This window comes from Pelecanus crispus, chromosome 2 (genome assembly GCF_030463565.1).
Source record: "Pelecanus crispus isolate bPelCri1 chromosome 2, bPelCri1.pri, whole genome shotgun sequence".
NCBI lineage: Eukaryota > Metazoa > Chordata > Aves > Pelecaniformes > Pelecanidae > Pelecanus > Pelecanus crispus.
The window spans coordinates 112,373,985-112,389,559 of NC_134644.1; the positions used below are offsets into that span (position 1 = coordinate 112,373,985).

Below are 15,575 nucleotides of genomic sequence, written 5' to 3' on the forward strand. Positions count from 1 at the left end.
GGCAGTGGACCTAATGGCAAGATATGAAATGCATTAAAAAGATTTGAAAGGGAGGCAAAGCAGACCTCCACAGACATTTAAAACTGATCTGAGGATGGAAATGGCAGTGAGGATTAAAACTGCAAGCAGAAAAAGAGCTAGCCTTTTTATAGGTTCACAATGTTCTCGTACTCCTGTTTGCAATTATACTCTAGGGTGGCAATCAGTCACCAGGAACATCCAAAAAGAGTAATATCTACCGTAAATGGAAGTTATTCCATTCATACTGTGTGATGAGCCTTTTCCATGATCCAAAATTAATTTCTTCTATATCAAAAGTACTCAAATTATACCATACTAGTGTTCAAGCACAGTGAGACTTACAAACCTTGAGTGTCAATTCAACCACAGTTAAATAAAAGTCAGAGGAAGCTTAAGCCCATTTTAAATATAAGATATATTAACATTTATTTTGAACACTGCGTTGAATATATTGAAAAGTAATATTCAACTAATGGAAGTCTGTGGAGACGCCATGTATTCCATCTTTGTAATGAGCAGCTCATCTAACTTATCAGACTGCTTTTCAAAAATCACTGCTTATTTCTTCTTGCTGCTTCTCCTCAGCTCTTACCTTCCAGATTCAAATGTGAACCATGTTGAATCACGTCCATATCTCCTCAAAGAGCTCAGAGGCCACATGACCAGCTTGACCTTGGCATTGTGGATGTCCCAGAGATAGATGTTTTCATGTGTGATCTGCATTGTACATTCCCCATAGATATCTAAATTTGGTGTAGGCATAAGATATACATTGAACCGTTCTGGAAAAAAAAAAACAACCAAAACACAGAATAAGACATCACCAGTTAAAGTAAGATTTTATACTGAGGGGAAAAAAGAAAAAAAGTTCTTAGTTACTGATGGTTCAGTAATCAAAGCCAAATTTCTAGTCTTGAACAGAAGTGAGGAACCACTGATGTTGAAGAAGCCTATCTAGTGTACATGAGAGGAGTAAGAGGAGAATCTTCTTAATTTCATTTTCATTATAAATAATGCAGCAGACTGAAACATCTTTAAGAGATTAGCTGCATAGTTCTCTGACATATGTCCCCAGCAACTTAATTGAAGTCCTTTATCCTCACATTAAGGTCCATGACTCTTTGGAAATCGAAATTCACAATGACTTGAACTCTAGAGAGACTCCTCTCTCAAAGAACAGGTATCTTGGCAAAACATCTATGTACAACCATTGCCCCTTAGAAAAACTGTCCTTGAAATTGCAAACCCAAGTTTACTTATTGAAGCTTGTTAATAATTACTTTCTTTGTGTTCAGTTTCTATTTATTTGTTAAACTCATTATCATTTGCCAAATTAATAATATTTTTAATCATCTGTTGCTTTCTTGAAAAATCTGATTCAACATGATGTATTATTATGGTCATGACATCAATTGCTACCAGCTGCACTTCCACTGCAGAGTGTAGTCATTGCAGTAAGAGGTCAAGGGCATTAACAATTTTCTGAAGTGCCTGAATTGCATGTAATTTAATAAGCAATACAAAAACTATCCTTAAAAAAAAAAAAAAAAGGAAAAATCCCCCCCCCCCAGTAGTAGCAAGAGAATTTTAACTAAAAATCCAATTTTCTTTGAAGAATAAATATGTTTCTAAGAGTTTCTTCTACAAAGAGTGAAAAACTCAGTTAAAGTTCAGGTTGTACAGTTGGAAGTGACAGCCTATATTTTAACTCTAAAGCACTGAAATCTTAGGGCTTAATGGCATAATATAGGAGAGTGCAGCTGATTCATGACTTCCTCTCACAATTTCCTTTCATTTTTGAAATGATAGAAATGCAAAATTTAAATGCTACTGCACTGAAGGTTGTTGACAAAAAAAGAAAGAACAATTTAAAGTATGAACATGAGCAATGCTCATTCAATAAACAGTACCAGGAAAATGTCCATTAAGGGGACACCTGGTAGGAAAATTGTCTCCAATTACTTAACAAATGAATGACAGTTTGGCACGGAACATTTTTAATCCACCATTTGCACTGAATTTTCTCATGGTGTCCTCATAAAAATTAGGAAGGAATTTAAAGTAAACAGAAGATGAATAAAGTGAGAGAAATTTATCATAACAGTCAAACTTAGATGCAGCTTCCCATTGTGTTTGACATTCAATATCACAGACATTATGTCTGCATTTTTTAAACATTTGATGTATATATACTTTTCTGACAAATCAGTGAAAATATTGCAAATAAGTCAGTTAATATAAAATATGTTAGAAGTGTGTGTATGAGTATGTGTGTGTGTCTCAATAAAGTAGCAAAAGTTTGGCTGAGGAATTAATAGAAGTAGGGAACTGCTGGGTGGACAGTAAGAATTGCCATCCTGCATAGCTATAAGTAAACTTGTCATTCCCAATGTTATTCTGTTTCAGTCAATTTACTTTTGTCTTATTAATGACTCCCCATTTGATTCATTCAGTCTTATAGCCATTCAACCTCTTCTCCCAGGCTCTAGCTCTCATTAATCACACTAATAGGTGTTAGCCTTAAAAGTTTCTTTTTATAACTAAGGTCCCAAGTGTGAAACTCCTAATGTTTTGTAAAAAGTTTTCTGATACACAGCACAAATAAATTAGAAGGTGCTGCTGAGATCACTGCAAAGAATTTTCCTAACCCTCAGAAGGTTGTGTTGGGCATAGGTCTAACCTAACCCCGGCTGAAGTAGATGGAAAGACTTACATGGGAGTATGGGTCAATGACTGCATTGGGAAGGGAATGGTGGAGAACAAGATAACTTATGCTTTGCAATGGAATTATATTTTTATATATGTGTATATATATATACATGCCCTTTTTCAGTATGCATATGTCATCATGATGGTCATGCAAAAATGCCTAGGAGCTACGCAGGTGAGCTTTTATTGTATATTAGACTCCAGTTTTGCATGCCATGCTGTTACTTCCTGTTATTTACCTCATCTATTTGAAAGAAAGATACAGATGACTGACACATCAGCTGGTTCTCTCGGCCTCCCTTTTACATTACATGAAATCACATAATGTGTCTATGGGGGAATGGGGCTACTATATGAGAATGGATATCTTTCCCTTTCCCTGTCTTCACTGACAGAATGCCTCAGATGGCAGAGAAAAAGGAAAGCTGTAATTATTTTCTGAAGTAAACATTAAACTGTTGTGTTGAAGGCACAGAATATTTCAACTTGTTTTAGAAGTTGCCAGGATACTCATGAAATGCTCAACTTCTCTGAAGTGTTTGAGGATATTATTGCATGAAGTGTACTCAGGACATATGGTATCCTCAAACTGTCAGGAGACATTTGCTGACTTTGCATGGGAGGTCAGTGTCTAAGGTGAGGTGTCATGGATTAAAGAAAGTATGTCTGATTAAACTGAACATCAGCTGCAGGGCAAAACACAGCACCCTTGGAACTTACTCAAATTGGCAAGAAAAGCAAGTGTACAAACATACGTGCTGGAGAAGATTGAGGATGGATATATTTGCTGTTGAAACAAAAACTTAATAATAGTTCCAAGTAGTGGGAAATTGAGGACATGGAAAGGTGTGGATACTATTAAATCATTTTAGGAATTAAAACACAGGGTCCAATTTTTCCATTGCAGAAAATATTTGAACAACTATCTAAGTAACGGTAATACAGTCATTCAGTTTTTAGAGGTAAGTTTTGCCCTTTAACTCATCCAGGCAAGAACAAACATTCATAGGCTAGATTTGGGAATCCCAGCTTAATCCTGTCACCAGATCTTCTGAATCACATTGAATAAGATATTTAGCTTCTCTCTGGGTTAGTTACCATCTGCATATGAGTGGGATGAGAAAATAGGAGTTCATTGGGTAGTAGGATTAGGTAAATAGAAGTTATGAGGGACCCAGAAAGTAGGGTGATGGAAGAAACCAAACAAGTAGATGCTATTTGGCTGGAGAAGACAAGGCTGAGACTGAGCAGGTGCAATTCCTCAACATTCAGCATCGCTATCCTCCTCCCTCCTCTAAAATTGGTGAGAGCAAAGTTCAGGGAGTGGGGGAGCCAGGATAAGAAAAAAGCGCTGATGTATTGCTACACTTGTTCCACTCTTTACAATGTAACCGCTGTTTCCCATCTCCTTGAATAAGCAGAGCAATGCTTCATCATACACTTTGTGTATGTAAAGGTGTTTAGCATTTGGGCTTTGGCAAGAATATGACCTTTAATAATGTTTTCCAGAGCACAGGAGTGTAAGAGTCTTTGTTAAAATGAGCATATTGACTGAGACAGAGACTTGGCAGCAACTCTGAAATGCTCTTAGCCTTTCAGTTCAAAATCCAGCCGTACTGGGGAAGCAAAATGACTGCGAGGCCCAATGATCCTGGTTCTGCCATTTTATCACTGGATTCCTTTGCCTAAATCATCCCAGTTGGAAAACTGACCAGATGACATTTTAATCTTGCAATGCAGATGCTTTGTTTCATTTCAGATTTAATGAGAGGGAAAAACTTTTTATGGAAGGAGGCAGTCAGGTTGGTGGGGTCCATATAAGAAGACATTTTAAAAGCAAACATTCAGTTTCTAACTGAAAGAAACACCTCCATCTATGAGACTTCTGCTGCTGACCATCTGTGGCTAATTTTCAGCTGGAAACAGAGCTTTAAGTCTTGAAGTCATAGCATTTTGTGTTCATTCATATGTCAGGTCTATTAGAATGATTCTCTCCTGCTTTACGCAATGAGAAACCAGGACTCCAGAATTAATTTTATTCCTTTGCTTGTAACTATTCTGTTTGCTTCTGTTAAAAATGTATGGAAGTGTTTATTAACATCTCAATGAAAATATAAAGGCTACCATAAATAAATTATTTTAAATTGTTTCACTGATAAGTAGTAAGGTAGAGAAGAATCTGAAATATCACCAGATTAACCAGCTATTAAAACTGTAGACACCTTTGTTTTCTGAATAAAGCTGGCTATGTTTAGTTATTTTAAAAAACCCCAAAACCCAAAAACCAAAAAACCCAACAAAGTATAAAAATAGATTAAGGATAACAGAAGATGAATAAAAACCATGCAAAATTATTTTATGTAGTAAATCACAAACAGATTCTACAGACCCTAAAAAATGCCCTAAACCAAGTCAGCTCTGTGAACATAATTACAAAGTCTCTATGCTTTGGCTGTAGTTTGTAACCTCAATATGCAGCATAAAGAAATAACTCATAATCCTCTTCTGAGGAGTCAAGGACATTGTTCACTGTGAAAAGCTACATTTTTACTAACAGAAATTAATGAGTTTCTTGCAATTAAAACCCAGGAAGCAAGACTGCTGTACTGTGGAATATTTTTAAATAAAAAAGGAGGATAAAACAAATGTTATGAAAAAGATGAAAAACTTTGCAAAGGAATTAATTTTATCACATATTAATTTTAATATTAGGCAGGGAGTAAAAGTAAAAAATCAATTACCTTTCAAACTTTTTCAGACTTCTAAAATCAAAATTAGCTTTATAATGCATTAAAAAAAAGAGCCAAAACACCAGTAACACATAATAGAAAAGCATCATATTGACATCACAGGCATGACACCTAACAATAAATGAGCTACAGGAGCAAAAAATGGATCAATCCTTTTTTTCAGTTTAAAAATTCACATTTTTAAATTTACCTATTTTCTTTACTGTTTGCCGCAGGTTTACAAGTAAAGTTTAATAGATTATGATTTAGTACAAGTATTCAGCTATTTTAGTGTTATTATTTAGTATTAAATGTAAGTAGGAATAGAATCTTTACCAAGGGGAAGCACTTGCTCTTAATGAGTAAATTTAGTAGCACTGTCTATACATAATGCTTCTTTTAACCAATATTGTCTTGAATATTCTGGTTTCTTTTTCACAGTAAATATAATCTGTCCATTTGTGTCCATTTGGATGACCTCTTTTTACTTAGTTCCTCTTATAAAGAATGAAAATACAACGACACATTGGAAACAGTGATATTTTGAAAAAAAGTCATGAGCACGGACAAATTCTAGATGTGATGACAGCCAGGCAAGCAAAAATATTTTAAACAATAGATTTGTTTTTGTTGTTATGTTTTGGGGTGTATTACAAATGCTTCCAAATGCATTGAGAGCTGGGAAGGAAGTTTCCAATTCTTCCAAATAAAGACGGCACTCTATATTCACAATTTCTTTCCCTAGCAGCAGCTTGAGAAACCTAAGGAATATGAAATGTGTGTGTAAGTATCATAGGATATTGACACTACTTGTCAACAGTGTTATCAGATCCAACTGAGTCCAGATTTTCTTTCCTGCAGTTATAACTGTGTATTAGTATTTGTCTTATCATTGTATATACAGGTCCACTGCCATTATACTAAATTCGTTATCTGAATAAGATCATGTAGCCTTTACTTTTTTTGATTTAATACTATATTTTCATTCTTTATCAAATAATCTAAATGGACATTCATAAACAGTAAGAGACTGTTTCGTGTGAAAAGAAATTTAAACAGAAAGGGTTGCTGCTATAGGTCTGAGGAACACAAACAAATCAGATTTGCAGGAGAGAGAAGGTAAAATTGTTGGAGAGTAACAGAAGCTTCGTTTCAAATCTCACTTTTATTGGAATCTGTGTATCATTGCAAACTAAGCAGCCATTAGTTATGAGCTTTAAATGTAAAAAGAAAACCACCTAAGGGTCATTGTCCTCAGCGGAGTTACACAGTAAGACTTGTGGTAATAATTCTTGAAAGTAATAACAGAGTGAGAATAACAGTGAGAAGCTTTCTGTTACTGAAGTGCTTTGCACAAGAATGGCTTAGATGTCTTCTCTATTATTCCTGCAAGACACAATAGCTAAAGGACTCTGTTATAAGCAGTGCAGATCTATGGTTTGGCTCTTTTAGCTGTCACTACTGCAGAATTGCTTGGTGCTGGAGGGTCAAGCAACGGTGCAGCTGCAATAAAATAGATCTCGCTAGCACTTACTGAACAACTCAGAAGTATAAAAGAACATCTCTTTCAGATAGCTGCACTACTGCAAATTTTTATCCTCATATGACAGGAATGCCTTATGAATGAATGGTCTCTTAGCCATGACATTTGCACACCAAAGAGTGATTTTGCCAGCCTTTGGAACAAACTGTTTTGCAAACCGTATTGTTGCATTTGTGCCACAGAGATTCAGGTGTCTCCCTTCAGAAATCGAAAGCTCATCTCAGGAGAACCACGGGAGTGAGAGTGGGAGGATAAACAGTCTCAGATGTAACAAAAAGAGATATTAGACAAATCATAGAAAACACACATATTTTCCTTGCAAGGATTTTCTGAAATGTGAGTCCTTGGTTATAAAAATTATAAGTAGCATGTAGCAATTCTATGGTCCCAGGTCATATATAATAACAATTAAGAAAATTATTACAAATGTTGCAAACTGAAAGTACTGGCTATGGTAGTGACATACAGGGACTGAAACACAAACCTACACAACAAAAATCTTACTGTTTTTTCAAGAGGCAACAATTTTACGTGATCCCTTCAGTTAATACCCTTAAAAGTACATGACATACATCATGCAAATGCCCTTTAAGGACAGGAATGGGCAAGTAGCTGGGCAGATGAAGTACATAGCGTATTAAAAATACTATTGCTAGGAAAATGTAAAGCAGCTCATGAAAAAAAAAACTTACTAGGCTAGTTCTTTTATGATCAAGGAAGTATCTTTATCAGATTTTCAACATTTCAGAAAATCTTTAGGGCAAAGTAACCATTTGAAAAAAGGCAGTGGAATGAGATGGGATTAATGGTTAATACACCTGTTCTTTTGGGATTAATGGTATTAACACCCTGTCATACCATGAGATATCAACAGTATAACACTATTACTCAATTGCTTTTAGCTCTTAAAATGTAAAAAAAATATATATCTAAAACTGAAAAACCACTGTCACTGTCGTCTTTATGACAATGCAATCTGGTCTTGCTCAGATACTAGGAGACATCTTTTGTTCAGTGACCTGAAAGAAAGCCCTCATATGGTTAAGGCAACAGAACCTGCATGAAACTAGATGCTGAGGCTTTACAATTCTATTACAGGTTTTACAAACTATATTCATACATTCTGTTTCAAGGAAATATTAATACATTGACTAACTCAAGAAGAATTCTATGAAGTTGACATACTTGCAATATGTTTTCAAATAATGTCATTCAAACGTACTATACCAGTGTACAGTTTTTATTTAACATAACAAAAGTAAAATGACCCTGAGAGTGACACAGCTGCCATTTTCACAATATGCAAGATTTTAGGCATTTCATACATATAGTCACTTTTCATGAATTTCAAACACGAAAATTAACTTTGACCTTTCAGTTTCAGGTCAACAAATTCTCAGTAGACTTTTGAAAGGTTTTTAGGTATCTTTTGAACAATTTTTGATATCTTGCCTTTAACAGCTACAATATGGGGAAAAAGTGCAAGAAAATAAATTTAAAATTTCAATTTCTTATCAGAGCTCACCAAATGATCCCACCCTCCAATTAGTCACCTTTTCCATGAAACTGTCATGTGCGGAATGATACTGCCAGGTTTGCAGAATAAGATAACTAGTAGAAACTGAAGTCACGGTTCCACTCAACTGATTTTACTGAAGGAATCTGCTAAAGAAATTTGAGTGCAACTGCGGGTTCTTACAGCGCAGCTAAATGAACAAAATGCTAGGTTTCATACCAATAGTAAGAATCTCTGTACTCTTTCCTCCTTCTTAGTTGATTAAAAGACCCCAAAACAGAATTTGCTTTGCTTCTGAACAAGACAACTTTGAATTTCAAACATGTTTATTAAAATGCAGAGTTGTGCATCAAGGTGATGAAGGAAGGAAACAGATAGGTATCAGAATTACTTGTCTGAGATACTGTAACTAATGATTTAGCAGAGCATGCTTGTCAAATATTGGATTATACGTATTCAGCCACTTGGTTTAAAAGCATATGGCTAATGAAACCCTCCATGCATTCTTATTCATGTGATTTGTACAACAAATACACGCTTTGCCTCTTTGTTTCCTTTCATTTATTTACTTAGAACAATAAAGATGCTAATTATGTTCATATATGCTGGTTGGTAGTACCGCAATTAATTTCTAGACTAAGGCAATTGAATCAAGACTAGTTCACACAACAGAACTAATCTATGTCTGCTGGAGGTCATGTGTGTGTAACTGGATCTCTTTCCAGAACAAGATGAAATGTAACATTTGCCATCTGTGTCCGAAAGCTGCTGGACAGTATATGAATCCACTGCAGAAAGGGCTTGAGGAATTTCAAGCTATTTTTCTGCTCACATCACAGGCTTTTGACAACATTTACTCCCTTTTGCATTTGTGAAGGAGCTCCACCTGCTCACATAGTTCTCTCTTCAATAGCATGCATATGAGTTTTATACCTGAGCATATAGCAGACAGGATGCTTTGAGTGGTGTCTGATCATTATCGCTTTCCTACAACATTAGTAGCTCTCCCTTTGTTAAGTAGTTTGAGACTACAAATTAAATCCTGCATCTCATACCAGGCAAACACCTTCACAAACATTGGAACTTCTTTTAAATCGCACTTGAACATATCTGATTTTTGAACAAAATTTCTTAAAGATTTCTGTATATTTTAAGTTATTAGGTTCAGAGATGTCTGGATTCTTCCATTAAATTAATACAACATAATCAATATAGTGCTATTCATTCTATAATTTAATTACGTAATTTTGTGTATAATGATAGTTGGCTTGATATTTTATGACCACTAAGGCAGTTTGTTTTATTACTTTGTTAAAAGCTATTGGATCTTACAAAAGCACCAAGACAGTAATAATCATTGAGAGCTGTAATTTAGGGAGGAACAAATGAGCACATTTTGTGTTGCCCTCATGTTCGTTAATAGGAATTAAATGACAGGATAATCACAGATTTTCTTTTGTTATTGCATATTCCATCCACTAGCATCCTTCCTGTGCACATGTCTAATCTAAAGTTCTGTTCCAAATAGCCTTTAGATGAAGATTTACAAGCTCAGGCTTAGTGTTGACTAGCATCTGTCATTGCCCTTTTCACCTGTATTTGACAACATTTAGATGACCTTGACTTCATTATTCAAGACAGGTATGAGTTTAAAGCAAATGTGTGTTTTGCAATCCAAAGTGGTGTTATGTTCATTGCTGTCCTTTAAAGGCTGTGGAACAACAGCTGCTGTTTTATTCCTCTCCACAGAGGCCATTGTTTCCAGAACCAGAAAGGTCATAGTCATCATTTCCCATGACAGGAAAATGTGAATGCAATGAAGACATGAAGTCACTCTATGCGTGCTATTTGGCATGGAATTTAATCATCTGTATTTGTAGGAAAAACAGGATTAAGCCTCAAAACCACATCCAAATGTTTAGTTATTACTGATGCGCTTTTAGCTAGCAGTAAAAATCCTCACAACAGCAAACACAAGCAAAGATAACATGGGATATCACCTAAGAACTGATCTAGGAGCAATCATGAAGTTACTTACCATTTTGTTCTCTCTGAACTCCAGCAGCAAGCAAATCTGGTTCCCCAAGACTTATATCATTGAGCCTGGTTCCTAGACACTCCATGCAAAGATGTTTACACCATTCCTCTGCCTCTAGTTCTGGAAAATATAGAGAAAAAATTGCTCAAAAAAGTGTGAAGTTAAATCAATACCTTCTTACTGACCAGCTTTATGACAATATGCTTGTGTTGAAATATGAGTTATTAGCATAAAGTTCCACATGAATTTCTTTGCCTTGATTTATGAACTTCTAAAAGGGTTTACACTATTAGGAATGCATCTTCCATCTTCAAATTTGGGGATAGGAGGTTGAGTTAACAAAAAAGAGAAAGGAGCAGTGAGCTTTTGAGGCAGTATATTTCTAGTAGGCCGTCTTGAAAGAAAAATGCCATTTAGAAAAACATTGGATATAATATCTGAAATATTCTTTACTGCTCTTTAGGTGAGTCTCAACTATTAAAGCACTTTCTGTTTCTAAAGGTTCTAGAGTATTTTTCTAGGAGCAAAGGAAAAAACAGTAATAAAAAGATCTTCAAATGCAAAACTTCCTTCTCTGCTGTACTGAACACCTATGCCTGTCAAGATAGTCTGAATAATTAATTTCTTGTTCTCTTCACCTTCTTTTGGTCTCAGAGCAATGTGGGCATTAGTTGGAACATTTGTATGAAAATTCAAACCCCCCTAGTCTTTTCTGAGTCCTCCATTGCATCCCATTGATGTACATCTGAGAGCTCCCTTTCTGCCAGTCTACCAAGACATAAGCTCCCCAAGGCGTAACCCCCCAAGACACTGCAGCAGCCCCCACTCCACACCCAGCCTGATCCTATCAACTTCCCAAACTTAACACCATGAAATCTCTGGCATTGGTCAAAAACCCGACATCTCAAGTTGGTATTCACACAGTGTGAAACCTCAACTAATAAAAATCACGCAACTAGGCTGACTGTCTTTTATTACAGGATAGGTTTCACCTAAGAGAAACTTTCTGGAGAGCCACTTGGCACCAGGAACACACTGAGCATCTGTTGTCACAGTCAGTCTGTATCTGATCATCTTTAGGAGTGGGTAACTCCAGTCATCTAGAAATGTCTCTATTAAACTGCCACATTTTTTTTTATTCCTATTTTTGGAGACATCTGGAAAATACTTTTGTGACTATCTCTCCAACATAGCGCTGAAATTCGGAGAGAGAAAAATACTGCATGCAAGCCCTGAATAATCTAGTGATGATGACTCATTGTAATTAGTGAAAATTTATATCCAAGAAAAATCTTTCCATGCCTAATTGGTACAGTCCTCAAATCCTCACCTGATTAGGCATAGATCTCAAGTGACAGAAACATTTGCGGGACAAGAAAGGGAGACAGGTATGCAATTCCAGGTCTCCAAGAACATTTGGATAGCCTTCTTTGTTCAGGACCCTGAATAATCCAGGAACAGATTGTTCTTAAGTTATTCTGGCTATCAGCTGACCAAGTTCCCAGGCAGACAGCTCAAATGATAGAGCCTATTTTGGGAATTTTGAGAGCTAAATGTGGTTGTTGTCACAGGCACAGAAACAATTTGAGGTGCTTATTCAGAGTGTTGTAAGCAAAAGAGTTTCCCTTAACCCTTCCCAATTTTTTGCAGTCTTTGTCTTAGGACACAGATCCCCAAAGTTGGTCTTCTCATAATATCTTCAGCTTCTGGTGGTAAGAGACAGAACATTCCATCAGTAACATCCAAATGACATTTAACTTTGTATGTGAGAAGAAAATATTGAGGTAACAGCATACTGTTCCTTAACACTTCTATGGATACAGACTCCTTGATGGAAGCAAGGAGAGAATAGGTATTTCTCTGGACAGCAATAAAAATTTAGGGCTTTTAAAAGGAATAAGATTAATTTGTCTAAAAGCCTACTCCCAAAATTCATCTTCTGCTCATGCATGAAGAAATTTACTTCCTGTTTTCCCTTCCTCTCCTTCAGCCTTTGCCGTTTGCTTGGATATTCAGAGCCATGCCTTATAAATCATACCTTCCCATTGTGAGGGCTTCATGCCAGGGAGATGATAAAAATGGACTGCAAGACATGCTGCCGTATTCTGGCAGTGCACAGAGAGGGTATCGGGGGCAGCACACCAGCACATGGGTAAGTCAAGCCCCTCCAGGGAGGGTTTTCACTGAGCCGCTGAACATCTGCTTCCAGCTACAGATAAACTTGGAGGAATCAGTGCAGGAAGGCTGATAGCACAAAGGTGACAGTGCAAACCCAGTCCAGTCCTCCCATATTTCCTTCCCTTCCCTCTCACAATCTCTTTTCTGCCTAAACTGTATCACAGAACAATATATATGCTGACAGAATGCATAGCTCTATATAAAGCTTGTAATTTTTCCTGTGTGGTCAGGATATAACATTTTCCATATTTTACAAAATCTGCATTTTATTACTTACTTTCATTCTGCCTGCACCCAGACTGAAAGGGTACATTTGGGAAATGTAGAATGAGATGATGGTAAATAAACACTAAACTAACCTTTCTAATTTTACAAACATCTAAGGAGAAAGGAAAACATATTGTCATTCCCATAAATCCAGCTTAACATCAATATATATTTAAAACAGGACTCTCATGTAAAAGCAACAGGTTCTATTTATATGTATTCTCACACCACATTTCCAGTAGATTTTTTGGGAAACAAACAAATAAACAAAAGCATTGTTCTAGGAAGCTGTTTCTTGTGAGTGTCTGTTTTCATCTCTTCAATCCACTTGCCTTTCTCTATTACAGGAACATCTAGATCTTGAAAGTTTGGATCCAGAAACCGCCTTTCAGAGTGTTTGATTCTGGCAGTTTAATTTAAGCTGCTTCTTCCTCACTTTGAGACATTGATGATTAGACCCAGATTAGACCATTCTCCAACTGCCACACAGAAGAAACTTATCTTACTGTGATCATCATAAGATCATGGCTATATTTTGCAAAGTGTAGGCTATAACAGGCATTGCATTGCTATATAACTCAAAATTTGTATCTTACAAAAATGATTGACTTAATACTACAGAAAATATATTCAATGCAGAACTGAAATATCTTCCCACAGAACTGTGAGGATTTGTGTCTGCTGTCAGAAGCATCAACATTATCTACAAATGTGTTTCGAAGGTCAAGGGTATGAGGGTACTGTGCAAGTTAGTTTTACCTAGTACATCCTGATAGCTTTTGCTTACTTGCAGGGGATTGCCTTCAACCTTTTCCTTGACAGACATGTGAAATCTTCTTTAGAAGCAGGTGAATTACCTTTCAAAGCCAAAGCCATATTTCTCCTTTCATCATGTGCATCTATACAGCAGTTCACCATTCTTTTGTAAAAGGTGTCTATAGAATGGTTTGTGTTTCTGGATAATAAATTAAATATTATTTATGATTTTAAAAATGTATTTATTATAATTTATAGTACATAAATGCATCAGTCACAGTAGCACTCTTTAAGAGTGACAGCTACCCTGTCACAAAACAGAGATACCACTCTTACTTCTTTATTTTGATTATATGCATATATTGAGACAGATGAAATATTACAGTGGAACCAAGTCATAAAAAACAGTCAGCAAATTCTTCTCTTTAATGCATGTAGATTAGATTTATTGGTGGTAAATGCTGAATTTTTAGTCATAACTGGTACTTGTCATTGAAAAATTTAGTTTCCTTTTAAGATAACTGAATTCTTGGACTGAATGATAAATTGTAAAGCATACTTCCACAGCTATAAATAAAATCCAAATACTTGCATCTTCATATTTACTGTTGTTCAATTATAAAATGCTGCTATACAAATGTCATGAGGTGAGATAAAATGCAAAGAGATGGGAGACCTTGATTAGGTACTATTTATTGCATAAGGAATATTACTGGGAAGAAATCTGTAAACTAGTTATCTGAAAACACACACCTTGTTATTGGCAATATTTTCCTGCAGTTTACCTGAGCTTCTAGGTCATGCCTGAGGTTATATGTTATTTCTACTTCAGCTCCCAGGTGATTAAACTAGTGTCATACCTACTCCAGCCACTGAAGTTTTGTATTGCAAATAGGTAATTTCACAGGAAGATAAATGGGTGTCGTGATTTAACCCCAGCCAGCAACTAAGCACCACGCAGCCGCTCGCTCACTCCCCCGACCCCGATAGGATGGGGGAAAGAATCAGAAGAGTAAGAGTGAGAAACACTCCTGGGTTGAGATAAGAACACCTTAATAATTCAAATAAACTAAACTAAAATAGAAATAGTAATAATAACAATATAATAATAATAGTAATAACGATATACAAAGTAAATGATGCCCAATGCAATTGCTCACCACCCGCCGACCAATACCCAGACAGTTCCCGAGCAGCGATCACTGCTCCCCGGCCACCCCCCCTCCCCCCCCCCCCCCCCCCCAGTTTCTATACTGATCATGATGTCATATGGTATGGAATAGCCCTTTGGGCAGTTTGGATCAACTGTTCTGGCTGTGCCCCCTCCCAGTTTCTTGTGCACCTGGCAGAGCATGGGAAGCTGAAAAAGTCCTTGACTAGCATAAGCAGTACTTAGCAACAACTAAAAACATCAGTGTGTTATCAGCATTCTTCTCCTACTAAATCCAAAACACACCACTATGCCAGCTACTAGGAAGAAAATTAACTCTATCCCAGCCAAAACCAGGACAATGGGTTTGTTGATATGATAATGATGATGAAATAATATTGCAAATGGTGTTAGAAATATAAATCTGTAAAAATGAATCATAGAATCATAGAATCATAGAATCGTTTAGGTTGAAAACGACCTTTAAGGTCATCAAGTCCAACCATTAACCTAACACTACCAAGTCCACCACTAAATTGCCAGCATAGTAGAATGCCGCTAGCCTGAGATAAAGCCCCAAAGAGGTGACCACTCCTGTTCAGTTCAGCTTGTGTCTCCCTGAGTAATGCCATCTCCCGCTCTGGGAGGCAGTGCCCTCCATTCCACGA

General features: G+C 36.4%; 1 protein-coding gene across 1 annotated transcript in view; it reads right to left on the bottom strand.

Moving 5' to 3' along the window:
- The window catches only part of DOK6 (docking protein 6), a 264,667-nt gene that overhangs the window by 91,986 nt on the left and 157,106 nt on the right, over positions 1-15,575 (bottom strand). Inside the window, exons 4-5 of the mRNA XM_075705728.1 lie at positions 10,557-10,676; positions 614-803 (exon numbers count right to left, since the gene is read on the bottom strand). Coding sequence (XP_075561843.1) covers positions 614-803; positions 10,557-10,676 — 310 coding nt within the window. The remainder of the gene's footprint in view (positions 1-613; positions 804-10,556; positions 10,677-15,575) is intronic.